At 43.8% G+C, this 26,769-nt stretch overlaps 4 protein-coding genes across 11 annotated transcripts in view; 3 read left to right on the forward strand and 1 right to left on the reverse strand.

Annotated features, from left to right (window-relative positions):
• The first annotated feature begins 232 nt into the window (after window positions 1–232).
• Window positions 233–8,975, forward strand: syd (JNK-interacting protein syd). Of its 3 annotated transcripts, XM_066291619.1 has the most exons (21): window positions 234–484; window positions 592–1,108; window positions 1,170–1,400; window positions 1,446–1,659; window positions 1,720–1,756; window positions 1,818–1,853; window positions 2,256–2,273; window positions 2,884–2,941; window positions 2,994–3,110; window positions 3,164–3,323; window positions 3,376–3,619; window positions 5,686–5,741; window positions 5,793–6,194; window positions 6,246–6,659; window positions 6,714–6,844; window positions 6,894–7,146; window positions 7,201–7,336; window positions 7,396–7,563; window positions 7,677–7,799; window positions 7,865–7,996; window positions 8,435–8,975. In XM_066291619.1, the coding sequence occupies exons 2-21, from the start codon at window positions 594–596 to the stop codon at window positions 8,539–8,541; spliced, it is 3,552 nt and encodes a 1,183-aa protein (XP_066147716.1). In that variant the 5' UTR covers window positions 234–484; window positions 592–593; the 3' UTR covers window positions 8,542–8,975. The 3 variants fall into 3 exon arrangements, with proteins under 3 accessions (XP_066147714.1, XP_066147716.1, XP_066147717.1); XM_066291617.1 differs by having other exon boundaries at window positions 233–484; window positions 6,246–6,844; XM_066291620.1 differs by lacking the exon at window positions 2,256–2,273.
• Window positions 8,976–9,004: 29 nt separating this feature from the next.
• Srp9 (signal recognition particle 9) lies at window positions 9,005–9,853 on the reverse strand. Its single transcript, XM_066291621.1, has 2 exons — window positions 9,427–9,853; window positions 9,005–9,232 (listed from the first exon to the last, which is right to left on the reverse strand). Exons 1-2 carry the CDS (start codon window positions 9,565–9,567, stop codon window positions 9,137–9,139), a joined length of 237 nt encoding a protein of 78 aa, XP_066147718.1. The 5' UTR covers window positions 9,568–9,853; the 3' UTR covers window positions 9,005–9,136.
• Window positions 9,854–10,194: 341 nt separating this feature from the next.
• Window positions 10,195–13,549, forward strand: LOC136344440 (RING finger and SPRY domain-containing protein 1-like). The gene is made up of 8 exons (XM_066291914.1): window positions 10,195–10,718; window positions 10,894–11,074; window positions 11,180–11,350; window positions 11,463–11,670; window positions 11,723–11,982; window positions 12,037–12,251; window positions 12,307–12,564; window positions 12,902–13,549. The coding sequence occupies exons 1-8, from the start codon at window positions 10,486–10,488 to the stop codon at window positions 13,008–13,010; spliced, it is 1,635 nt and encodes a 544-aa protein (XP_066148011.1). The 5' UTR covers window positions 10,195–10,485; the 3' UTR covers window positions 13,011–13,549.
• Window positions 13,550–13,848: 299 nt separating this feature from the next.
• LOC136344709 (serine/threonine-protein phosphatase 4 regulatory subunit 1-like) overlaps window positions 13,849–26,769 on the forward strand; it is a 44,766-nt gene continuing 31,845 nt past the window's right edge. The window contains exons 1-4 of one of the 6 annotated variants that reach the window (XM_066292408.1): window positions 13,850–14,068; window positions 14,132–14,179; window positions 15,924–16,105; window positions 20,203–20,311. In XM_066292408.1, coding sequence (XP_066148505.1) covers window positions 16,060–16,105; window positions 20,203–20,311 — 155 coding nt within the window. In that variant the 5' untranslated portion in view covers window positions 13,850–14,068; window positions 14,132–14,179; window positions 15,924–16,059. Of the gene's footprint in view, window positions 14,069–14,131; window positions 14,180–15,923; window positions 16,106–19,720; window positions 20,055–20,202; window positions 20,312–26,769 lie in introns of those variants that run through there. The other 5 variants (XM_066292412.1, XM_066292407.1, XM_066292411.1 and 2 more) reach the window with 5 other exon arrangements.

The following is a 26,769-nucleotide window of genomic DNA, read 5'->3' on the forward strand; positions in this document are numbered from 1 at the left end:
GTCCTTTTCCAGGTTGCCAAATTTCCATTATCTTTACCAGCAAAAATAAGTTTTACAATGTTTTGGACCCAGTCAAACGATGAAAATATTCTTTTAAAACATCCAAATAAATTAATTTAATCATCTCTGCTCCGGAATGGTTTGTAAAATAAAACAAAATGGAACATCTCCGCAGTGTTGCCAAAAAATACTTCGAAAGGACAAATATTTAGTTTTGACGTATGGAGACAAAGTAGCTGCGCAAAAAAAAATGGCGACTAATGACAACTTGACAAAAACAGTGGGTGGTGGATGCACAGAAATAACACAGCCTGACACATTTAACCCTTCTCAGGTTGAATACCACCCTATAACCAACTGCAATGCTTAGGTCTATCCATAAAACGATTCTTCACTAAGACTAGAACAAAATACCAGTAATTACCTTCAAATTATGCAGATTTCTAAGAATTTTCCCTTGTAACAAAAACTCGCTCACAAATAGGTAAGCAAAGTCTTTAGATATTAATCAAACGCAAACAAGTTCGAGGACTTTAAGATCTTAAAATTTTGGTAGATTACAGTATTGTCAACCTTTGCTCTATTTACTAGCAATGGATATATCCAGTTCAGCTGGTAGTATGAACATGAGCATGGGTGCCGAAGTGGTGTATGGCACCCATGAAGATTCCCATGTGGTCATGTCTGAAAAGGTGCAGTCACTAGCTGGAAGTATTTACCAAGAGTTTGAACGAATGATAGCCCAATATGATGAAGATGTAGTCAAAACCTTAATGCCCCTGTTGGTAAACGTGCTAGAATGCTTAGACTCAGCTTATCAGCAAAATCAAGAACAAGATGTTGAACTTGAGCTTCTCAGAGAGGATAATGAGCAATTGGTGACCCAATATGAGCGGGAGAAGGGAGCTAGAAAGACTGCTGAGCAAAAGTTATTGGAGTACGAAGATGCTGCAGAAGGCGAGAGAAAGGAGCTGACTTCTCGATTGGAAGCTCTGGAATCAATTGTTAGGATGCTAGAATTGAAACATAAGAATTCTTTGGAGCATGCCAGTAGGTTAGAGGAGAGGGAGGCTGAGCTTAAAAAGGAATATGCAAAGCTGCATGAACGGTAAGTTTATCCTTTATACCTGGTTTGTATAACAAACTACAACAAATGCAACACTTTGTAGATACACCGAACTATTCAAAACCCATGTAGATTACATGGAGAGGACCAAATTGCTCCACTCAGGCCAGCAACTAGTCAATGATCGAGCAGAAGCTGGTCGGCAGCACAGCAACAGGCTGAACATAGGGAGGAGTTCAGGTCCAATTTCTTTTGGTTTCACCAGCTTAGAAAATGCAGAGAATGTAGACAGTATTCCATCTTCTCCTATAAGTAGCACACATTCATCCCCAAGGTAGGAGGAAGTTAGTTTATATCCAGTAGTTTAATGGTTTTTCAGTTTGCATAGTGAAATGGACAATATGGATAAACCTCCAGTATTAAAAGTGGAAAGAGCTCAAGAAACTGACTCTATTAATTTGGAGAACAAAAGTGTGGTGACGTCACCAGTGAGTCCTCCCAGTTCACAATCTAATAACAACACTGGTGGGAAATTGCACACGACAAAAGAACAGAGAAGTGGAAACACCCTGTATCAGGAGCTAAGTTTCCAGGTAACCAATTAGTCAAGTAAATTTTTTGAATCTCAATTTCTATTTGTTGTATTAATGAAGGATGCAGATGGAGATGAGGATGGTGGTGATATAACTGGTAGGTTTGTTACATTTATGAAAGCATGTTCTCTTACATGAGTAATCACTATTCTTTCTAGGTGGTTGGGTGCATCCTGGCGAGTATGCATCTTCAGGTAAGTGTTTCTGAGATAAACACTCATGAGTGTACAAACCTTCCAACTGTAAAATGAATATTTTCCACGCAGCTGTGTTATATTTGTGGTTTTTATATTCATGAGGAGCTGTTATAAACAATAAAACCCATGGGATGTGTTCAGTTTTGTCATTGGGAGTCAGGATTTTAGGCAATCTTGGCAGCACTATCATTTCAAACCTTAGGTTCTACATGTCTGTTTCACCAAAAAGGTATACTGATTCAAGACCATCAGAATTGTGTACACTAACTTTGCTCTGGCAAGACTCCAAAACCCTGATTCTCGAGGATCCAAACACACCCATTATGTACCTTTAGATTAACAAACTAACTTGTCTTGTTTCATGCTTGGACTAATAAATTTGCATCTGGATTCTTACAGTGAATGACAATTTCTATGGTAAGTTCATTATTGAATACCAATTTGTAAATAGTTCATTGCTATCTTTGGTTTCTGGATGATGGTGCAAATTCCTAGTTTGCATTGTGAAAAGTACCCTGAGATTTCCTAATTTCTATTTGCAGCTTAATTCAAAATAGTTTATAGAAATAATCACTGTGTTCGTTGAGTAAAAAGGTCTAAATTCGAATAATTTAGTACTTTTTTACCTCTGTACGCAAATACGTTAATTTTCTTCGTGTCACATGGCGCCTCGTCATCCTTGACAATCAAAATCCAGAGGGCGCCAACGTACTGCCGTTGTCCTGTTCCTGTCGACGTGCAAAGCAATGTAAAAGAAAGAGAGGGACTTCAGTTTAAATATTTTTAGTTTTCAACCAATGAAATGCAGCTCAGCCGTTGATCCGTCATTTTGGCGGGTTTCGTGGGAAATTCGAAATTTGCAAATTCTGTTTTTCAACACAATTTAAGAGAAATTCTTATACTGGCACTGTTCCAAGATTTTCGCGTTGTTTTTTTTTGTGGGACAATGCAGTGGGGTGGAATTCGGCCGCCCGGCGCCCTCAGAATTATTGTTTGTATTCACTTGACCAAACACTGTAATTTCCAGGTATGGGCAAAGAAGTGGAAAACCTCATCATGGAAAACAACGAACTGCTCGCAATGAAGTAACGTAAATTCTCATTCAAAAACATAACTCAGACAACTGAAAACTTTCAGAAATGCTCTAAACGTCGTGAAAGACGATCTTATAGTCAAGGTGGACGAGCTGACTGGGGAAATCGACATGCTGCGTGAGGAGATCTTGTCGTTGAACGTGTCCCGAACAAAATTAAGGTTAGTGAGGGGACTGCTAGATCCAAAGACAAGAAAATATTGAATTTTCATAGGGAGCGCATAAGCGAATTGGAGGAGGATGTGAAACGAATCAAAGAAGCCAACGAAGCCAAACAGGAGGCCGATGATGAAGCTGACGTCCCGTTATCCCAGCGAAAGAGGTTCACCAGGGCCGAGATGGCTCGGGTACTTATGGAACGAAATCAATACAAGGTCGGTCTTGTGATACCTTTCAAACCTTTCATTCCCTCCATTAACTTTTCAGGAAAGTTTCATGGAACTGCAAGAGGCGGTTCGTTGGACCCAAATGCTGCGAGCCTCGACGGAACCTAATCTAGACAAACACGGCAACCGCAGCATCTGGAAATTCTTCCAGAAGCTGTTCAGCAGCGGGGAGCGGGTGCAGACTTCGCCAGTGCCCCATTTAAAGTACCAGACTGCCACGAATCAAGTCACGCCTGGTCTGAAGGCGTTACCCCGGATTCAAGATAGGGGCGACATAGAGATTGGTACGGAATTGTAATTTTTTCAGTAATCATGTCCGGTATTGGGGAGTTTAATGCGACTGTGATAGTAATCTATTCAATTTAATGCCAAGCTATTAATGTACCGTTAACTTTAATGTCGAGCGAGTTATAATCTAACGTTTCTATGGGGGTCAGCTTGCAGTCGAAGTTGGCGGCACATTGATATTTTGGCCCTTGGGCCATTTGCGGGTTTATGTTGTTGGGCAGGAAGAAATTGCTGTTTAATTACTGCATTAATACCAAAGTTTCGGTTTGGGGCTAAGTAGCGGTAATTACTGTTGCCTTTTTTTTTATCGTTAACAAATGCTTTTAGTAATTCGTTTGCAGAGGAATGTTTTAGTTACTTATTTTTCGCGTTAACGTTATGGGTTTGTAATGTTATTTCAGCGGCCGCACGACGGGTCTTACTAAACTGTTTATGAAAGCTTTGCGCACACTGTTGGCCGAAAAATGGCGGTATTCAAAGCGTAGACGCTAGATTCAAATCGGACTTCTATTGTGCTTCCTCGAGAATTTGATAATTTGACCGATAACCACACGCACCTTGTATGAGATAATGCCACATCACGATAATGACGAAATGGTGAAGGCGACGTGGGTTTTCTGCTAACGCTAAAACTTAACTCGTTAGATTTGACAAATTTCTATTTGAACGCGGTCATAGTCTGAGTGTGACGTTGGGGAAATCTAACATCGGAGCGAGGTTCAGAGTGTGATTAAAATACCGTAATTTGGGGAGGGTTCGTTGAACTGGCGCTTTCACCATTTCTTCGCAGATTAGAATGTGATTTTTCAAGTATACCGTAGGTAGTTTTGATTGTGATATATTTATGTAATGGCTTAGAGCGCCTTCACTACTTCCTCAGGGTGAATAATGTGATTTTTAAGGACAAGTACCAATAGTCGCATTAAAAACCGAAGTTTAGCCCTCCGACGCTGAGTGCAAATCATCGCTAACCCCCCCGCTTGAGTCTTCAGTGACTTTGTTCATAGTGCTGTGTGCTTCTGTTGATCATTTTAAATGGCAATCTCTCCGTTATGACGGTGATTCATTTTCAGGTAGACACGATCTTTTCCTAAGCCAATTTTACCGCATCCGTAGATTTCTAATTTTTCTGGTGCTCGTCCCTATATTAGGAGTTTTTGGGAAAGATGTGCTCGAGAGGGCATTTGTGTCCTTAATGAGTGCCCTGTTCAGTTTTGTGAGGGGGCTATAAGGTTAAAGTATACTGAGATTTGCTCAATGGAATTTTTAGGCTATGCAGGAGGTTCCGGTTAGGGCAGAGGGTAAATAATTGTGATAACATTATGTAGTTGGTAATAAATTACCGCCAACGACATACGAATTATTATTGAGATTAATGTATTATTTTAGTTGATTCTGATTATTCTTGAATCGATTAAGGGATTGCGGTGGGGTAAAGGTTCTGCTAGTTGTGGAGTAGATTTAACTGTAGTTTTTTTTTTGAGAGAATAATTATCACGTCACTAATAGAACAAGCTGTGCAGATTCAACACTGGCATAAACGTAGTCAATATAGCAAAAAGTTGCCCTGGACTGTAGGCAAGCCACCATACAAATCAACACAGAAACCGCCGTGTTGGGTATTGGCTGCGTTTATCTCGGAGATGTTCAGCGTTTCGTTTGCGGTTTTTGTCGCGCAGGGAGCCGACGCCGATCCGCGTTTTTATTAAAAATATACAGTGACACCCTAAAAGCTCTACTGTACTGATCATTCTTTCATATGACGGTAGTATCGTTACCATTGATTTGTGCCATATTTATAAGCATTTAACTTTACCTGTGAGACCTGTGTGATGCTGACCCCTAGCCAGTAGTTTTGTTAACGTTACGTTTAATATATTTCGTTAATTTTCATAGTCCTTTTATTTAATTTTCTGTCTTCACACTCCGACAGTTTCAGTTCCAAGGCTTGTTTTCGGCTATATTAGACCTTTATATAAAGCCATTGTGTTTAAGTAGTGTTGGATTATGTAAGTAGCTGCTTTAGTGAGTTCGATCAGTCATACAAGTTTTCATTTTGTAGGTTCTGACAAGTATGCAGCCCGCAAGGCTCTGGAAAGAAGGGAGCAGTACCGGCAGGTAATCGAGACCTCAAAACCCTTTAATTCTCTTTCTATAGCCACGAAACAGGTTAGAGCCCACGTAAGGAAAGACGACGGCCGTCTGCACGCCTACGGCTGGAGTCTTCCGGGCAAAGTCACCCCCTCCGGCAACATAGTCAAGCAGACCAGCAGCGTCCCAGTTCCGGTTCCGGTTTACTGCAGACCCCTGGTGGAAACTACGTCAAACATGCGCATTTGGTGCGCCGCTGGAGTAAATCTGATGGGAGGCTACACCAAAGATGGCGGCCTGATGGTGGGCGGCAGCGTTTTCTACTCAGATGGTCCAAAAATCCCACAATCCAAGTCTGAAACTCAGGTCCAGTCCCTGGAAAAAGAGTTGGACAACTGTAAAGAGGCCGCTCTTCTGGAAACTAAGCTCTCCTCGACTGTGTGGATCGTGACTACCACGCAGCAGGCCAGTATTGTGACTGTAAGGAAAGAGATTGCCGCTTGGGTAAACGCTTAAAGGGGGCTTTTTCAGGTGATCGATGCCAATAATCCTGCAGAGCTGATTAATAGCTTTGGAGTGTGTTCGGCGCAGGTGTTGTGCATTGCCAGCATTCCAGGCGCCAGCCCTAGTGATTACATCGACACGCCCGTCGATATGCCAGTGGAAGAAGATGTCGAACCCCCTAAGGAACCGAGCTCGCCTGCCAAATCGGGCGATGCCTCTGTCTCGAAACAAACTACTCGAAGCCAGGAAGAAAGCGAAGAGGCAGCTTTGCTGGGCAAAATTACGTTTGTGCCAAAAGACGAAACTGCCGTTAACAAGAAAGACAAATACAAAATTAGTGAGCAGCCTCAGGAGGATCCCCAGCCAGATGAGGCTAAAGAACAATCGCCCCCCGCTGAAAACGAGGCTGAGGGGAGTCCCTCTACGAGCGTAAACCAAGAGGTATGTAGCACTCGAATTCCTCCTATAACAAGGAAATTAAACGGTTCGTCCCAGGTGATGTCAAGCGTCCTGGCAACCATGTGGCTGGGAGATGAGCAGGGAAATGTGTACGTCCATTCCTCTGTCGCAAATTGGTCTCAGCGCTTGCAAAGCGTTAAGCTGAAAGACGCAGTGATTAGCATAGTGTAAGTGACCCCTAACACTCTTCGTTCTCCATGTAACGAGAACTTTCAGTCACATCAATGGCCGAGTGATGGTCGCCCTGGCCAACGCTCAAGTGGCCGTTTTCAAGCGGACCGAAGAGGGGGAATGGGACCTGTCGCAATACCACATAGTGCAAATCGGTCTGCCGCACCAATCCGTCAGACAGCTCGCAGTGGTGGGAGACAAGGTGTGGTGCGGCTACAGGAACAAAATACACGTGCTGCAACCTCGAGAGCTCAAAATCTGTCACACCTTGGAGGCTCATCCCAGGAGAGAGAGCCCTGTAAGATCTCCCTTAACCGCTCAATACAACGGATATTAAAAAATGTATATCTAGGTCCGGCAGATGGCTTGGCTGGGCGACGGTGTGTGGGTCTCCATTCGTCTTGACTCCACACTGAGACTGTACCATGCCTACACTTATCAGCACCTTCAGGACGTGGACATTGAGCCGTACGTCAGTAAAATGTTAGGTAAGTACCCGTGACTAAGTGAATGACGATTAGATTAATGTGTAAGATTTTTCATGCAGGTACTGGTAAATTAGGTTTTTCTCTAGTCCGCATTACCAGCCTGCTGATCTCCTCCAATCGGCTGTGGATCGGCACCAGCAACGGAGTCATCATTTCTGTACCGTTGAGCGATGCAGGCAGCGGCATGGGGGCGGTGATACCGAGGAGCTCCAGCGTTCCGGGGATAAGTAAGTGTAGGAGAAACGTCAGGTAGTGCCTCAGTGAAGTTTTGGCTTTGTTGATCATTTTACTACGACGTTGCAATCAATCCGTCTAGTCTTCAACCTTCCTCTTTTTCTAGGTGTACGCGCACCGCCTTTGCGTGGTAGCGACATCCCCTACTGCACCATGGCTCACGCTCAACTCAGCTTCCACGGCCATAGAGACAATGTCAAGTTTTTCGTGGCGGTACCCGGCCATGGAGGTGAAAAATCCGCGCCTAAAACCACGTTGTACCCCCTTAAAATCTACAAATTTGCATTTTTGCAGGTGTCAGCGCAGCATCCACTCCGTCGGAAGCGATGGCTGCTTCGGTGACTTCAATGGGGAGCAACCAGAAGCAGCAGCCGAACTGCATGCTGGTCATTTCCGGAGGAGAAGGATACGTCGATTTTAGAGTCGGTAAGTGCTCGATTAAGCACCCTTCGGGTGTCACCTGCAAGCATGCAAGTAGGAAAATCGTAGAAACGCATAGGGATTCCTGGGTGATTAAGCCGCACTTAACACCAACTTTTCTTCCAAATTAACGTCTTAAAAGCGGGAGTTTTGGGCGGTTTTCATGGTCTCTCCACTTCAAATTTTGCTGTAAATACTGCTGATATTGTCAAAGACGGAGGTTAACAAACCGTCGAATTTGCAGAAGACGATTGCGAACCGAGAGACGGAGCTTCACATCTATTGATTTGGCAAGTTAGTAACGATCCTGGGAATCCCATGGGGTAGGTGTGCATTATTCCTTTTTTCCCTCAAGTCGCGCCTTAGCTACAATAGACTCCATTGCACCCTTAGCGTTACGTCCGACCATAAAGTGCTTTAACACAACATCAAAATTGCTTTTAGGTGATGAAATGGAGGACAGTATGATCAGCGACGCTGCAGTGTTAGCCGAGCACAACAATCAGGGAGATCTAAGTCATTTGATTGTCTGGCAGGTATCCACGAACTAGTGCTCCAATCGTTATTTGTGAAACGTTTTCAATTCATCATATTCACTGCAGTTTCCAGCTTGACCCAATGAAGCCAAATTAATGCATGTTACCAGTGATGTTTCAGTGTAGATTGCTAAAGCAACTTTTTCAATAATTCAGTCCGTTACTTTTGTGATATGAACAAAATCATGCTTGAAGCGAGGTTTTTATTTATTTAGGCAAATGATGTTCATAGGATCCTATTTATGAAGGTTTTAGTTCAATTTGACTTCAGTCATTGTGTAAATTTTGTTGACCAACATTGTATATTAATCCAGTGAAATTTATATATTAAGGAATAGACCTTTGTTTGTATAGGTGTCTTAGGCAAAGTGCTTTTATCACTGTATTGTACTATTTAAATTTAATATTGTGCTTATGTTATTTAAACAGAAATATACTATTATGAAAGACTCAGTCTTATTTAACAGATCCCTGCGCATTAACTGAAAAGTGTTTTTATTATAGAAAATACAGTTATAATGATAATAAAAAAAAAACAGTCAGCCTCAACAAAAAACAAATAAGAGTGTCGCCTTTAGAATGGTTTAATATAAACCATCGGAATGGTTAATTATGACTCTTTGGACACCATGTGCCTCACCAGGTTGCTAATGAACTTGTCGATTTTCCTCAGGTCTTGGGCAATTTCTGTCTTGAATTGAAGGCACTAGAACAAAAACTATGTTGCGGAAAACGAGACAATGGTTTCAGTGTTTAAGTCAATATGCATGTTCCACCATATGTTTCCCAAGTTATTGACCGCGAAGAGGAGTATCACGTAAGTAAATATGCTTACACTTTCAACAAAAGTAAATGCTTAAACCTTGGCTCAAGGGCTATTATTTAATAATGCATACATACCACAGAATCATCAGTCATCTTCAGGATGAGTTGGTTTTTTGAGTGCATATATTTCATGGTATATCGTACTTTATAGGGATCCTGAAGGTACAGTTTCTCTGCGGCTTTTTCAAATTCTTCCCAAGACTTTAGGAATGTCATATTTTTATGATTCTAAGGCAAAAAGGCTTTGAAAACGTTGATAGTTCCCTGTGTACATTTGTATGACGAATTGAAGGCTGCAATTCTTAGGTTAGAATTTTCAATGTTTACACGTCATGACAGTGGGGATGAGTATGATAAGGCAACCAGGCATACGCAGAACAAATTTGGATTTTCGAAGATTTCATTACATGCAGAAATTTCCTTCCACTATCTATATCATAAAGGGAGAATTTGGGCAAAATCGAATCACGCAAAGTCATAGTGAGATACCATTATCGAGAATGGAAAAAGTCTGCTGTATAATGGAACCAGGGGTACAAGAAATAAGTTTACAGCTGAGATTCGCGTCGCATGAATATCTTAAGGGAAAAATTCTTCTGCAATCTGTTTATAAATTATGAACAGAACTCTGGCAGAAAAAATCACATAAAGCAATACCAGAGTTTCTCTTATCGGAACCGAAAAGATAAAACGAATTGGCAACGTAAATATGAATTTTACAATATTGCTTCGTTATTCTCCATTACTCACAAACGTCACGTGGTCTCCCTATCCTAAATTTCTTCGATCTCACGTGATATGCTGTAAATGAATAAAATATACTACTAAAACGAGTAAACGTCACAAATTGACAGCTGCTACTCCTAACCAACAATCCCAAAGTTTTCAAAGTAGTGGCCAAATAAAACTTAAAAAATACCAAAAAATGCAACATAAAACGTACAAAATTAGATTTTAAGCAGCGCCCCGCGTTAAGCAGAACCCGCCACTAATGTCTGGAGCCGTTCTGCAAACTCATCAGGGAATCAGCAGCAATAAAAGTGATATGTTATTTCTATTCAGCCCCACATAGAACCCTCCCAATTTACAAGAACTTCACCAAGAGTATGTAGCTAGTAATTAAAGCAAAACAGTATGGGTATGTGCTGGTGCAAAAAGAAGAACGAGGAGGGTACCACAGTGGCACTACGTAGGGTGGAGGTGCAAGAGCCATACATTCGAGGGCATCTTTCTCATTCTCCTCCATCACCAGCCCCACAGATGCAGAGGACTCCCAGTAAAGTTGAGGCCAAATCACAGAGTGATGTTTCATTAGTTGACAAGCTAATCTTAGATACCTTAGGAATTATTGAGACTTTAGTGGACAAGTAAGTACCTGAATAAGGTTCAACAAACTTTAAAAGCCTGAGGACAAAGTGTGATTTTGCAATTTCTATGTATAACATTTTAGTCATCCACAGCTTATCAGTTACTTAAGGGGATTTAAATTGTACCCATTTAACATATTGTTTTGTAAAACCTCTGTTAAATTCCTATTTATAGTGAGCAGGAACCGCCAAGTGCTATGCTGCACCTGCATAACATTGCTGACAATGAGGAAGGTTGGATCCAAGTAGTCAATTCTATGATCAAAGTTATACCTTTAGCAGACCCACTAGGCCCTTCGGTTATTACTTTGCTTTTAGATGATTGCCCTCTGCCTTCCAAAGAGTCCATTATAAAGGTAATAACAGATTATGTCAGGATGAAAAGTTGGTTTCCCATGCAGCTTTAGCTGCATAAAGCCACTTTCTCTTGTCACCTATTGCTAAAGGAAGCATTCTTTCAGGTGGTGAACATGTTTGTTCTTTCAAGGGAGACAGCTTTAAGTGAAAGAGACAATCCTGCCAGGCAAAGGAACGTTTGCGTAGCACTTGGTAGTATTGCTGAAAAGTTAGCTGGTCCTAGGAATATAGAGATTTTAAATGGTGGTGTTATAGATTATCTTTTAACAAATTTGGTTAGTTTTGGTTTAAATCATGGTGTTGGGTGTGTTGTTGAGAATAACTACTTCCAGACATTAACCACAGAACTGAACCTATTTTGTAACTAAAACAGATTCTTTTTTTCAGGAACCAGAGACTAATCCCAATGTGATTTTATTTTCGTTAATAGCGCTGGAAAAGTTTGCGCAATCTAGTCAAAACAAAAAATCGATTTTGAGTAAGCTAAAAAAAATGAGTCCCTCTCCAATTCACAAACTAGAAAAGTGGAAAAGCGAGGCGCATTATGTGAAACGACAGGCGGGTTTCTGCGCCCAATGGATTTTAGATAACATTTGTAAGACTTCCTGACCAATTTTCACAAAATCCCCATCATTCTATCACTCCAGTTATAACTGAGGACCGAAATTACTCCTATTTGTCAATAAACATGGAACACATAAATGCAATGCTCAACACCAGCGATGTCAGTGAATATTTGAAGATCTCCCCTGATGGCCTTGAGGCACGGAGTGATGCGTATAGTTTTGAAAGTGTGAGATGTACCTCCCAAGCTGATGCTGGCATTTGGTACTATGAGGTACTGATTATAACGCCTGGTGTAATGCAAATCGGATGGGCGACTAAGAACAGCAACTTTCTAAACCACGTAAGTACCTTTCAGGGATACATGGGAATGGTTGCAATAAGGGGAGGTTCTTAGGAAGGGTATGGTATAGGCGATGACCGATATTCATTGTCATATGACGGCTGTCGGAGACTGATTTGGTACAACGCAAAGTCCGACCCCCAGAAGCTGCCCCGGTGGCAGCCTGGCGACGTCCTGGGATGTCTTCTAGACCTTCACAATCAGCAAATAATATTTTCAGTGAACGGAGTGAGTCTACCACCGAGTGTTCATGTCTTCAGTATGGCTAAGTGCGTCCGTCCAAACCATTTTCTATCAACTTTGGTCCGATTAAACGAGTTTTAGGTCAGGTTTCTTTGCCGCAGCCTCTTTTATGTCCTTCCAGCAGTGCAGGTTCAATTTCGGGGCGGAACCTTTCAGGCACGCTCCCAGAGTGGAATTCAATACTTTCAATGATTGCGGAGTGTTGAGGGCCGAGGAGAAAGTGGTACTGCCAAGGCACATTTTCTTGAGGCAGTTGAGGCAACAGAATATTAGAGAGGACAGTTGCACGCTATGTTACGACCAGAAAGCCACCATACGGCTTTTGCCCTGCAGGCATTCGTAAGTTTTCCCGTTGCATACACGTGGAGTACAGTATTTGAATGGGTGATCGAATGGATCTTACGAAAGGGTTTCTCGTTTATGTAAAAATTACGTTTTACGCATCAATTTTTAAGGAATGTGACATAGAAATATGAATTAATTTTTTATTTGTAGGAATTGTGCACTTTAGGACTGTTAAGAGTCTTAAAGCTTCAGAATTTGTTATAATGAGCGTTAGTTTTGACGAGCAACATGCTTCTTGCACCACAGAAGTCCTTCCCGCATGGGCGAAAATGCGCTTTACTGCAAGTTCTACATCTGTTAAATGAACCTAACAGGTAGTTTCTTTCCACAGAGGCTTCTGTGCTTCTTGTGCCAACATGCTAACCGAGTGCCCCATGTGCCGTGCCCCTTTCAGCCAGATCTTAGTCGAAGATTTCCGCAAAGGTGACATCGAGCAGTGACTATGGAGAGTTCTTCAAAAGTAGGAGCAAATGATTGTTATTATCTGGCCACGTTCATACCTCAATAAGTTATTGATAATTTTAACTAAGGGGCGAGGAGTAGAGGGTTATTGATTTTGCTAGTCTTTTTGTATTCCTGTACTATAGAGTTTTGAGGGATCATTGCGTCCCCTTTATGTAGGCAAATAATGTAAAGGATACGAAAACGTGGCCTTTGATTGTATATATTGTTATAAGAGCGTGTTTTAAAATTTGTTTTTGTTTAGTTTATTTAGTATGACTTTATTGTGTTTTGGTGTCTTGGAGACTTGCATTAGATGTAACTGATTCGAACAAATAAGCGGGCTCAAGATTTCAATTTGCTGGCTCGTGAAACCATTCAGTTTCGTCTCTTAAGCCCAAAACCGGACACTGCTTGTGTACATTTTGCATTTATTTAATATTGCCACGGTTGAGAATCAGTCAAGAAATAGGTATTTTTATGAAGAGAACACGTTGTTTTTGATTAATTCTATCCGGAATATATTTTTTAATGTTGACGTTGCTAGAGAGTTTTACTTTAACGCCCTGGAAATCGATACTCATTTTCATTCGACATTTTAAATCACCCGCCGTTTGTGGGGATCTTTCCTTCTCCATGTTGGCAACGGCAATTTTCAAACCCAATTTTGGATTAATGTTATTTCGTTAGTTACGCGAGTGTTGAAGACTTGGTTGATAGCGTTTTTGGAGTCTACTCATCAGGGTTTTTGGGGCAGTGAAGAGGCAATACGACGCTTCGGATTTAAAAGGGATTTTTGGCGAGGCGTCAAAGTCAGAGGAACAATGCGCCGTTGTTCTTCTTCGTGGGTGTTGGCAGCACTGCTCGAAAATGCAAAACAATAATTTTTTCTTTCATAAACATTCTGTCGTTTAGTTGAATTTCCCTTTATATTGAGTTTTTTCACCGATATTCCCACGAATTCGGCCCAATTCTCAGTGAAACCGTCCGCTAGAACTGTGCGTGTGCCCCTGCAAATGCCCCCTTCACCCAAACCGAACTAAAATGGCCGGTGCTGGTAAGTGGAATGGATTGTATTTTTGTCCAAAATAAACCCTGTGACGTTGTTCCTGTTTTTTAGATGTTTCACTAACATACGATGAGCTTTTGGATGATCTGACTGACGAAGGTATGACTCGTTATCTGGATTATTTATAGGCGCAATTCTCTGTTTGAAAATACCCCCCTCAAGGAATGTCAACTGATGTAACTTTAAATACTCTACGCTCCAGATGATCAAGCATTCAATGTAGCTCTCATAAACTCCTTTGTGTTGACTGCCCTGCATGTTAACGTATGTGAGAATGTGTTTGTGATACTAGTCCTTACCACACTAGCATGAACCTGTAGGTTTAGTTATGCAGTTAAACTGTTCAGCACTGTGCTTTGCAGTATGCTATGATTACTGATTACTCAACTGGGCCTTAGCATAGAAAGCAAATGGATTGATTTAAATCGCGGTGAAATTTTTAGATGTCTGGATTGATATTTTTCTTAAGGATCTGCGAAAGGAAAAGGGCTTGGGTACCAGTAGGCTTAATCTATTATCAATTTCAACTACTAACCCAGAGAACTTGTTGCAAGCTCTTAAATAATTATGAAGGGGCAAGGGTTGTCTCTCCTATAAAACCTCCCGTAATGCCCTTGGGTATCTTAATTGATGCTGCCCTCTCGACATCCTTGCACTCTCCAGATCTCATAGATTCTTTTGATTGTCCTGTCCGCGTAGAATTTGGAATAACCTCAATTTTTCAGGAAATTCTCTTATTTCACTCACTTATCTACTAATTTTTGGCACTTCTAATCAAAGTATACCAGGCGTCCACAGACGCAGGGTCCTCACCGCTAGACATTATTAGACTGGAAAGGCAATCGCTTAGCAACCATGTACACGGGGTGGTTTAGTTTTAGTTCACGTTCTTGCTTCAATCGATAGAAAATCGCAAAATAAGGTGACTTTACAGGAAATTACATATTTTTGTGTGATCCACATCCCAACGTTTGCATCGCTCGTTCGGTACATTTACCCAGAAACATTCGCTTAAGACAGATAAGTCATATTGAATTTGTCTGGAAATTTCTGACCTTGACCGCCAACTTCAATAATGACAGAATCAGTAAGTTGCAATGTGACGTAAATGACAGTGTCTCCCTTGTTTGCAAGTCTAGGTGATAGGAGGTTTCTGTTAGGGGGTGAGTCGCCCCCCTCGTCGGTGCAATGTTGCCAAGCTCTGCTAATTTTTCTCGATCTAGGGGAATTCCTAACTAACAATCGGGCCATTACGACATTGTGTGTAAAATTATTCGTCTTAAAGCTGGCACCAAGACGGATGAGTCATATTGAATTTGTCCGGATATTTTCGAGTTTGACCGTCAACTTCAATGATGACAGAATGCGTTACATGTGCGATGCAAATAGGAGGTTGACAGTTTTATGAAATGGAGTCAAGTTCACCGGACGAGTACGTGGACAAGACATTTTTTCCACTGTCCAAAACTGACCAAAATTCTTCAGTGGGCGCCCCAAAGTCTCTAAGTTGCCTCTGTGCATGAACTAAACATGTTTTTCTTCCACTTTCACCAGTAAATTGCAAATAACCTGAGGATAACCGATAACAAAAACTAGCAGTTACCGATAAGTGCTACAAGGGAGTAGCCACCCCTAATCAGAATGCATGTGACTGACTGTCCTAACAGAAACCCGGATAGCAAACAGTGAACTCAAACCCCAATATATAATACACTTAATAACTTAGCCTCGTCACGTGTAGAGTGACCCCAATAGAGGAGGATTGCTTCTAGATCTGCCATGCTGGCAGCATTGTCAAATCTTTTGCATTAACGGTGATGAATCTGACAGTTTTATTCCACAGAAAGTTGACATATGATCACTTATCTGGCTTGCATCCATGCTATCACTCTTCGATACGACATCCCTAGCAGATAATTGGCTCATCTATCGCCCGAAAAAAGCCGTAGGAACCAATCAGGATACAGGATTAGATATTAATGCCTCCAAGACCAATGACAAAGTCGTCTGCTGGCAACATTGCAGGTAACAGAGAACTTACCACATCCACGCACTCGAGCACCGTTAGTCCTTGTAGGGTAGATTACCACTTATCACAGTTTATCGCGAATCCATGGATAGTCAAAAACCCTTAATATGCAATTAGTTTACAAACTGCACACATTCACGTTTCAGATCTGACCTAACATACGGGGTGTCGCAAATTGGTGGTAGATTTACAGGGTGTTCCAAAAAGGTTTTGCCAAACTCGAAGGGGACACTGCGGTGAACAATTTTTGCGTACGCAGAAATGAGCTGTTTCGGCTCCAGAGGAATTGTTCTTCAAAAGACTTCGACATTCGACTTACATGAATACGATAAAACTAAATAAAGAAATTTTTCTTCTGATTTCCTGAGCTGTTGGGCAATGCACACGTTCCTATGGACACACGGGATAGAGCGTGGTTCCAACGGGACGGCGCACCTGCACATTTTGCCAGAACTATGAGGTCCATCTAAGCCAACAATTGATAAATTGATGGATTGGAAGAGGCGGACCTGTGAGATGGCCAGAGCCAAGTCCTGATTTAAGCCCGTTGGATTTTTTTTCTCTGGGGTCATATCAAGTCGGTGGTGTGCGAAACGCCTGTAGTCGGTCCAAGAGGAACTGTTAGGAAGGGTGACTGCACATATTACCACAGATGGGCGATTCAATGATTCAGAGGACAAATTTATGTAACCGAGCTGGGGGTTGTCACTTTCAACAATCAAACACTATGTTTTTGAACAAAAATGACTTTGAAGCCACAAAACGGCTCATTTTTGAGTGGGGGTTTATGAGCAAAAATTATTCACAACCTTCTTGGAACACCCCGTATATTGGTTTCAAAAAATAGGGGCTAATTGCGGCGAGATTTAGAGATTTGCGAGAGATCCTAAAGATTTTTCTGTGTCCCAGCGGCGCTTCAGATTTTGCCATTATCCGGGAAAACTAAGGGTTGTTGCGTTTCAGGGGCGCACTTCTTCGAACAAAGATCATCACTTGCGGAGTTGAATTTCGCTCAAAATTGCACGCACGAAATTGTTTAAAAAAAAAACAGCTCCCTAACTAAAGCGTCTGCGCATGCGCCCTTTTCTCTTTCTCTTTCTCTTTCTCTTTCTCTCTCTCTTTTTCTCTCTCTCTCTCTCTCTCTCTCTCTCTTTTCTCTCTCTGTCTCGTTTCGAAGGAGCACCCCTGTACTTGAAATTTGTAGAATTTTTGAGCCTCACTTTTTCAAAACACCGACAGTACTGACCATTCAAAAGCGATCCGAGTGTGGGAACGGGAATCGACCATGTGAAAGACAGTCCACACATTACATGGTGCTGAACTTGTTAAATTATGGATCGTTCATAATTAGTCAATTATTTGCAGTTTATAACGATTAAATTACGTTTATGTAGTCGGTTGCTCTCTACATAGCGCACGCCGCAGCTACGTTTCTACTGAATCGTAAATGGAATTCTACCACGTTCACTTTCTCTTCGTTTGAATAATTAGCCGTAGTATCGATAGGGCGATTTTACACAAACTGCGCTTGCAAGCACCGAGCACCCAGTATACGGGGTGCCCAAGTCGAGGATGTCCGGCATGGGATCTCGTAAACGATTATAGATAATTAAATTGGAGGGAAGTCGCAATTTTAAAGGGGCAAATTCCTGAGCGAACCTAGGGGTCATTTTGAAGAAAAGAAATGATCGAACAACCCCAAGAACGATGTTCGACCCCCTTTTTTTTTTTAACGCGCCCCAGTTGAGCTTTTCGCCCCTTGTTGGTTAAAAATTCACCGATGCTTCGCAATCTTAGACCGTTTTTTTGTAAACTTAGAGCTCATCGGTCAAAAAACCGATGCTCTGTGCGAAATGTCCTACTGGGCCCCCAAGATAAGAATGTCCAGCATGTGGATCTCGTGAACGATAGTAGATACAGACTGAAATGGGAGGATGGGGTTGGATGAGGGAGAAGTTGCGCCATAAGGCCAGCGGCCACATGAGCAAACTGATGAGTTTCCAGTTATTTCGAAAACCGTCAAATTTATTTTATTTATTTTTATTTTTTTTGTATTTTTTCCGCTTTCTGACAAGGGATGGGTGGAAGCCAAGACTCCGTTGTAGATTTTCGTGAGCCTTGACATGACGGCGTTCGTTCGACCCTCACGGACGATCGTCATTTTTTCCCCTTAAATGCGGCCCTGGAATTTTTGCCGTTTTTAAAACGCTTTTCCTCAGAAATCCATCGGTGCATCACACTCAGTAATTTACGAAACATCTTGGTTTTTGATCAATTTTTCTGTTATCCTACGTGCCTGCCTAATTTATACGTAGTTTACGTTGCAAAAGCGAGCGAAACAGCTTGTTTTTCCGACGAATCGCGCCTTACCTAAATTTCAAAAATTGGTCCAACAAGTGGCCGTTATTTTCCAATCCCGAATAGCATCCCCTTGACCTGCACGGGCCGTATTGAGCAAAAAAGGTCATTCCCGACGCACGGACGCCATAGAACGAAGTTTTTCTTGCATTTTTTCCGCCTTCGTTCTCTAGACATTTGACACGTGTCAACTCGGCCCGATCGGTCGCGTTTCGTAGCGAGCTGTCGGTTTACTCCTCGCTGCATGGCACGCGATAGACAAGGAAAGAGGGCGACAGCGTTGCAAATATTGTTTCATTTCCCATAAATAATGATCTCGATTTCCCAACAAAGTGACGCGTCGCACGCTTCGAGGTGTCGACAGAACGGCCGTCACGTTGACTTTGCCGCGTTTGTGTTTATGACACTCCGCGATTTTCGTGGAAAAGCGCGTCATGCGCAGTCCCGCCGAATCCGAACGTGGGACGGCGACGGCCCATTTGCAACGGCATTTTCCGGCCTTTTCGGATGTAATGCGATGTCGTTCTCCTATTGCTCGCGTTTGAAGTTTGGTAAGTCCTGAATGCGTTCGGCGCAAGTGGGGAATTCCTCGAGGCCCGACCGGTAAAATTCAAACGATTTTAGCTAGAACTACGTCCCATTCCCTGCGTCGCTGATCGATAAAGAAGAACCGTGCAAGTAGGTCAGGTAACCTCAAGATTTTTTCAAAACGGCACCGATTTTTTGCTTTACAATTTCCAAGATGGCTCCGCATTTTTCCTTTCGCTCCCGACGTGGCGACGCGCCGGCGTCGAAGGGCCGGCCGCCTGAAGTTCCCGGAGCATTATTATTATTATTATTATTATTATTTTATTTCTTAGAATTTCCCTTTCGGAAATCTCAAGTTGCCCTTCTACGCCTTCGCTTGGCGCAGCCGCCGGACGGCCAACGTTACCTCGAATTTCGCTTCGAACGATGCATCGAATTCGATCTTACTTATTTACAATCGCATGCACATTCACGATCAGTCGATCAAATTCATAAAAATGAAATCCCACGCACTCGTCGCTTCCAAACGTTTACCCCCCCAAGGTCAAGTCCAAGCCTAAACCCCCTCCCGCCTACCCGGCCCTTGTTTCACTATCATCAACATCCACCCCCGCCCCGAGGAAACGACCCCTCTCCTGCGCAGGCTCGCCATCGATCGGGGCGCGACTGTAGCGCCCCGTTCTTCGGACGGGCGCGCCCAGAGTTACCCTACAACTCCACCCGGCTGCTTTGGGGTGTTTGGCCTTTAGCCACGCGGATTTAGTTTGTTTTGATGCTCCTGTTCAAAAAAACCGGTTTCCAATTGTTGTTGTAGCTGAGCCGCGACGCTTCCACCCCGAACGACGTCAGCGCGTTTTTGTCTCGCGGTTTCTGCCTGGGGGGTGCGGTTTTTTTCCGTTGTAAGTGAGAGTTTTTTCCCCTCAAAAAAAAAAAAAAAGAGAAAAAAAAAACACCCGAAAAGTAGAAAGTGAGCTTTCGCCGTTCCTCCTCGTCGAGATGGGGCGGCAACGAGCTCGCCCTCGAGAACCCGAACCTATCGACCCGAGATGCCTCTTGAAGGTGAGTGCTTTCCGCATCATCCTTGGGGCCTCGGCCCCTCTATCGGCCCTTATGCCTTCCTATTTTCCTTTCATTTGGGACATCCTTGCGGGGGTGCATTCAGCGGTTTTCCGTAATTTATTAAGTGCGCTTTTGCACCTTTTTGCAGGTTTCGATCAGGGCGACTACTCGTCCGCGAGTCCCCCGGGAAGTGACACGTCCCTCACGTCTTTGCTGGGCGTCGAAAAGTACGTGCAGAACGGAGATTCTTTTGAGAGGTAAGTCATCTCTGATATTGATCATTTTTCGCTGAAAAACGCAGTTTTGCCGGCGAGGTGTTGCCATGCTTGTTGTTTCTCGCATTTCGATGAGGAAACTGTCACCGTCTTCAGGACGGGCGTTGACGAGAGGGAAAGGGAGGAACGTTAACGGTCTAATTAATGTAAACACTGCAGAGGAACGACAATTAGGTTTCGAAACAACGTGGCTCCGCGGGGAGGGGGGATTTCCTTACCTATAGAACTGACGTAAGTGCCATTACTGACGTCGGTCCGAGCAATTGCGAAACGACAAAACGCCGTAAAGTTTAATTTCCCGTCCGCGCCACTGACCCGAATTCGAGCCGCTGCCTTTCCAGGTTGGAACCTGACATTGACAATCGTTCGAACAGTTGACAGTCGGTTAATGGCCAATCGCCACGGCGCTCCGCAACCACCTTCGGCAGACATGCCAAAACAGGCCGATTCGATGGTTCCGCGGCAGAGCCGTAACTTCGTCATTTCCTCGCTCGAACACGACGTCTTTCAATTGAGGCCCCGGAACTGATTCGCACCTGCCCGGCATTTTGCCCAGCTTCTTCACCTCACAGAAAACCGTGAGATTTTCGCTGGTGGAACGGCGCATGAATGCGGACTCACTAAAATTCTTCGTGGTACGCACCTCACCCTCACCCTCGCCACCGACGCGGACCGGCGACGGGGAATCCCCGAGCCTTCGGGTGGAGTGGGGCTCACATGAGCAACGCCTCGAAAATCCGCGCTAAGGCTTTTCTTATGACGTGGTTTGGCGGAAACGCACATTCTCGGTAGGCACGGCTTTGGTGGTTGGTTAACCTGACGTCAACTTCACCAACAACGAGGTCCGTTAGGTTGACGTCAGGTTGCGTAGCTGTGCCGGTGCAGGATCTGGACTGTCCCGGCGGTTTTCAGGACAATTCGAGGTAAACTGAGTTTTTGGAAAAACTTACAAATATTCTTCCACAGTGCGTTCCGCCCGGAAATTGAAGGCGACGTCGCCGCTGCAACTTTTCCCCTCCCGCCACGATCGTCAACTTTCGTTTCTCTTGCGAGACGCCATCTTGTATTTTCGCACGTTTCGTTCGGCTTTTTTCTTGCCACAGTGACGTATCACGTCTTGGGGTTCAGCCGGGCAGTCCGATGCGACCATTAAAAATCCCGTTTTCGCAAGGAGCGCCCGTGATAATAGTCGCAAAATTGCTGGTTGCATCGCTCCATTTAATTCCGGTAAAATAAACATCCTGGCAAAATGAGCGTTCTGGCAGAAAGAACGATTCGCCTCAAAAGTAGAGAACCTCGTTTCAGTGCACCACAATTTGATGGTGTTTAATTATGCGCCTTCTTTGAGAAAACTCATCTCTTTCGTATTGCATTAGCGCGGCAAGTTCCATGTGTAATTGAAGCTGAAGCTCACCGTTAATTGTAGCTGAAAACTGAATTTGAACGTTTAAACAGGATAATAATTACCCCTCCATTTTGTCTTCATAATTGCAATCCAGAGCTTTAACTAATTTATATTGTGGAGCGAGATGACGTCAGTTAGAGTACTTGTCACTATGTGTCATCGGTTTTTTTTTTAATATGCGCAATACCGGAACGTAGTGGGTCGTCGTAGTGACATGAGTAATAGGTAAAAATCACTTTTAGTTGTCATGTCGCGACAATAAACGAGAGTGGGGGGACTCACGTGGAGCACGTGTGACGGTATTTTCACGAAAATTGCGGAAGGGCTTTAATTCTTTTTTTCTTTTTTTTGAATTGCGCCACCGGCACGTGAACGGGGCGAGGCGCCTTGAAATTGCCCTCAAAGTGCTTGAGCGAAACGTCAGCGTTGGCAACATTAGAAAATGTGTCATTTAGGCCCCCGCGCCCGGGCGCGGTTCGGAAAACAGAGAAGTTGCATATTTCCCTTTAGGAGTCCGTCGCGCTCCGAATCGAACGCTGTATATCTATATTCTCGACGTCATTCTGCGTCCAACCATCGATCACTTGTCAGTTTCTGACACGAGTAGTCATTTATATTTTACGTCCCAATTTAGAGTGCTTCGATCACGGGAGAAAATATTTATTTTCGCCTTGACGTGACAGAAAAATGTAAAATTGCATTTTTTAAAATGTATGTCACTTCCGGGGCAATTAAATTGGCAGGTTGCGATTTATCCATTTCAATTTAATGTGTTTTCAATGGCAACGCGGCGGCTCATTGACGTGCAGCGCTTTCTTTTATCGTTAATTTCCGGTAATCCTGTGAAATCTCCACTGGTGACATTCAGTCGGGCGGCCATGATGAACAGCATGGTTGACGTTCATTTGTTTCAGCGTGACAGGCGGCCATATTGGTCGTCAGTGCCCACCGGGACGAGCGCCATATTGCAAAGGGCGCGCGTTAACGAGCGGTGTTGTTTAATTCGATTTAATTTTGGTAAATGAAGAGGTTCAACTGAAGATCGACGTCGCCCGTGCCGCGTAGGCGTTTTGAAAAAAAAAATGAAATTAGGGGCGGATCAAGCGCGTCAATTTGTAAAAATGAAATTTTACGTTGTCCTGTGACGAGCGGTGTGTAAATGCGCACTTTCCAGAGGCCCTATATCGGATAGCAAAAAAAAATTTAATTACGGATTGCCTCCGTCAGAAGCTGACAGGTCGTGCTTCGTCGGACGCTGGGTGACAACTGACACCTGACATCGCGAGATATACAGGATGGCCAGATTCGAATTCGATGGTCGGGTCGTGGCAGCGGCCAGTGTAGTTGCGAATCGTCCCCCGATGTACCATCAGACAAAGATGATGAAGACCTAAAGTTTGGGCTTCGGCAATTCCGAACACGTTTTCAAGAGGCTTTGACGGCGCCTGGCCGCCATACTGAAACAAACGAACATCCATTATTCGACTTGCACGCAACTCTCTTTTGTTCCAACATGGCGGCTAGTGTTTGTTGGTAATATCGACAGTTTCATTGTTTCTACGTTGTCCGATTGTCTTTGTCAATTGCTCTAATTTATGTTTAAAATTATGAAACTTAGTAATGTGTGTATTAACGTTAATTAAAATGCCTCTTCGCTCGAGTACCTTGCGCACATAGTTTTACCATTAATCATTGTTATAGTTTGTTCTGAGCATCAGATTCCTAGATAGCGGTTCAAAAACCGTAAACAAGATTATGCATGTTTAATACTGGTTAATATAGTTATCGTAATTAATCATTAACAATCTCCGTACTGCTTGAGAAAATCCATAAATTATTCATATTAATTTGTCCGACTGAGAAAATAGTTTCCTCGTAACATTGATCGGCTGCAGAACTCGCAAATTTACATGCCAAAAGTGTCAGCTGTCGCTGTCATTTACGTCACCTATGTCACTTGCTCTGCTACTATTGGAGTGTGTGCGTCGAGTATTTTACCGTGCGGTCAACAATCGTGCTACGACGCAAAACTTCAATGGAAAAAAGGTGGATTTTTTTTCTCCCTCGAAGGGCCGCCAATGGCGTCCGCGGGGCGGGCTGGCGGGCCCAGTGGCGGGCCAGTGCAGTATTGCCAATTTCAAAGGTAAACGAAATCGACACCGAACCGCCCGAAAAACGGGCGGAAAGACGTCAAAGTCGGCATTTCGCCCGCAAAAATGTCCGACAAGCGACCGCCGGTCCACGGATGGTGAAAGGAACGGGAATATTTTATACAAACACGCGTGTACGCGACGCCTCTGATTGGGTGGCGGGTTCCGCGGGGTTTAGGAGACTCCCACAAGGGGCCATGTTGCCGGATCGCCTGGGTCCATGCCTCCGGTGTTTCGGGCTTACCCTCAAATGTCGAATGCTGGTTATGCACAATTGTTGCTATGCATTAACGTGGCATTCCTCTCACGGCTTTTGTGCGATTTTAGAAAGCGTTTTTTGCATAAGTTTGGTAAATGTGGCAACAGTGCACCCTCAACATCAAGGTATATATTGGCACCTCCACGGTCGCCGCCTATATCCATTGTTGTACTGTCAATAACATTAGAAATCGTCTTTAGTTGGGAAAATTTTTTCCATTAATGTAAAGCTCTTCCTCCATTTAACCGTGTTTTCCCGATTGACATTAAATATTTCAAATCTCAGCTATCTAACTTTGTTGCTGGAAGTACAGCGTCGTTCAGCGGAAACTTTTACAATGGGGATGGAAGTTAATGGAAAGTTTCTTTGGCTCATTAATATCATGCATTTCCAAAAGCGTCGCCGAGAGTTGTTTTAACTGATTTTCCGACAATGACTAATTGAAGTTGTTCAAGGGTAGGAATACGAGTTTTGCCTTGGGAGTTGTATTTCGTTGCAAGTACCTCGATGGTCGTCGAGGGAAGAAGCGTTACTGACAGTTGCTTCAGGTTGAAAGGGCGTTTATTACAGAAAAAGGGAGAAAGGAGAATTCTGGGCTGTAAAATGGCGGCGTATGGGGCGTCATGATCGTGGAGCGTCATGCATCGCCATTTTGGGGAGGTCTCCGGCAGCCTCACATACACGACGCTATTTTCTAGGCCGTACGGCCTCCCTCCGTGTCGACGCCCGTGAAAATATTATATTTCTATTTGAAAATTGCCTTAAACCCACGGGCGGTGGTACACCGCACGCAAACAATATATTTTGACAGTAACAGCGACTTCACCTCCTCCGGCGGCCATTTTGAATCGCCGAAGACATCGGCTACGTCCCTCGCATGATCGCTATTTGGAAAGCGACCCATCCCTAGTTGCGTCGCGGCGCTGTTTTGCGGTCATCGGCCTACACCGTGAGTCACCGTTGTATAGCGGGGCTCTCTCCGAGGAGGGCTGCTATCGAGAAGGGGTCAGCGGGAGGATAATCAGAGGTGGGGGCGCCGGGTCAAGGGGTAAAGGTCGAAACACTGCGTGCGTCATTGATTACCACCTGATTCTCTCTTTCAATAAACTCTTTGATTATAGCTCTGGAAGGAACGAGGCGAATCAACCGGAAATTTGTCAACATTGCCGTTTGATATATTCGTTTTTGTTTCTGCTTAGATATTATAATTTGATTCGTTTGGAGGTCTCCGCGTAACCTTCCACGAATCAGTCACCCGGGGCTGTCTGGGGTCGAAAAGTGGTCCGTGGAGGTGCGGCGGTTTTTCTCACTCGTTTGGGGCTCTCATCGCGTACCCGCAGGGGCGTACCGAAACCGCGACTTCTCGAAACTTCGATTATAAGCGTAACTTTCTTGGGGCATAGACCACCGGAGCGCGGTTGCACTTAACACCTTTATTAACGTCCAAAAGCCAACGACTTCCGCAGGGAGCCCCCTTTTCTCTATTTAGACCCATCTGGAAATAGATCCAGACGGCAGGAATGACAAATGGGTTCGCGGGGGATCCGCCGCCTGTGCATTAACATCCGGAATGCCATTGGAGTTTTCAGTGTCTTGGTCTATTTTTGTCCATCATCCGAAGAGGCTCAACGAACGGAACGATTAAAGTACTCGCCAATTACAGCGAAAAGAAACCCGAACCCATTTGTTTATTGCGCAGTCAGCCTCATGGCATTGACACGTCGTATCTTACTTTACTACGTTCTTAGGACTCGGTACTGTCGTTTTTTTCTCGTTTTCTCGTTTCATTGCGAGCACGCAAACAACAACCGGGAGGACCCTGTATGGGCACCGAGAGGCCGGAGTCTTTGCATAAGCCCTGCGTACTTTGGGGGCACGTTAAGTGTAACGTCAACGGAACGAAGGGATCTTTCGATAGGGGCGAGGGCCGAAGGGGGCACACCTAGAGCAGCGGCATCGGCAGCCATTGACCGAGACCGGATGCGACAGAGGCAGCGTGACGGGAAACCGGAGAGCTCCAAGAAGGGGGCTCGAAGACAGAGGCGCACCCAACAGCTAAATGTAAACATACCGAGATCAATCTCTATATTTAACGTTTTGTTTTTTCGAAAATAATCGAATTGATTTTCGAAATGTCACCGTTAACGTCGACGTGTTTATTAGGACGTTGGGCAATGTCTTAATAGTCTCCCGAGTTGATTAATGGGCCTTTAGTGCCGCCGGCAGGCATCTTTGTTATTATTTTTGGGGTTAGAACGGTCTGGATATAATATTTCATCGTGTGGCTCATACTCAATCTCCAAATCGGCCTAAAATAGGACCCAGGTATCGCGTTTCGGGACGTCGGAGGGTCCGGAAACGAATCGAAACTGATCCGGCAAGAAGAGAATTGATTCAAATTGCCCGCACAAAAATGTGGCTTCCCGATTGGCCGAATCGCGGACCTATTGACAGCCGCCGTCAGCCATTGTTGCCGGGCGACCTTCCGTCGTTCCTGATGGTTTTTGCAGTTTCATTTGAAATCATTTTTCCATCCCCTTTTTGGGGTGATCATGTCGACGTTCGCCTTTGAATCCTTCAGCGAAGTCGTTCGAAGAGTATTTCTCGTAATTTGTGTATGTGGGTG

Source organism: Euwallacea fornicatus, chromosome 17 (assembly GCF_040115645.1).
Source record: "Euwallacea fornicatus isolate EFF26 chromosome 17, ASM4011564v1, whole genome shotgun sequence".
In the NCBI taxonomy this organism is placed as follows: Eukaryota; Metazoa; Arthropoda; class Insecta; order Coleoptera; family Curculionidae; genus Euwallacea; species Euwallacea fornicatus.

What these genes read in the sequence shown, in the direction of transcription:
- syd (XM_066291617.1), top strand. Translation starts at nt 594, where the DNA reads ATGGATATATCCAGTTCAGCTGGTAGTATGAACATGAGCATGGGTGCC. An exon ending in TAGGGGCGACATAGAGATTG is followed by an intron (nt 3,620 to 5,685) that starts GTACGGAATTGT and finishes TTCATTTTGTAG; the next exon opens with GTTCTGACAAGTATGCAGCC. An exon ending in GACGCAGTGATTAGCATAGT is followed by an intron (nt 6,845 to 6,893) that starts GTAAGTGACCCC and finishes GAGAACTTTCAG; the next exon opens with TCACATCAATGGCCGAGTGA.
- Srp9 (XM_066291621.1), bottom strand. Translation starts at nt 9,567, where the DNA reads ATGACATTCCTAAAGTCTTGGGAAGAATTTGAAAAAGCCGCAGAGAAA. An exon ending in AGATGACTGATGATTCTGTG is followed by an intron (nt 9,233 to 9,426) that starts GTATGTATGCAT and finishes TTTTTGTTCTAG; the next exon opens with TGCCTTCAATTCAAGACAGA.
- LOC136344440 (XM_066291914.1), top strand. Translation starts at nt 10,486, where the DNA reads ATGGGTATGTGCTGGTGCAAAAAGAAGAACGAGGAGGGTACCACAGTG. An exon ending in CCAAAGAGTCCATTATAAAG is followed by an intron (nt 11,075 to 11,179) that starts GTAATAACAGAT and finishes GCATTCTTTCAG; the next exon opens with GTGGTGAACATGTTTGTTCT. An exon ending in ACAGCAACTTTCTAAACCAC is followed by an intron (nt 11,983 to 12,036) that starts GTAAGTACCTTT and finishes GGAGGTTCTTAG; the next exon opens with GAAGGGTATGGTATAGGCGA.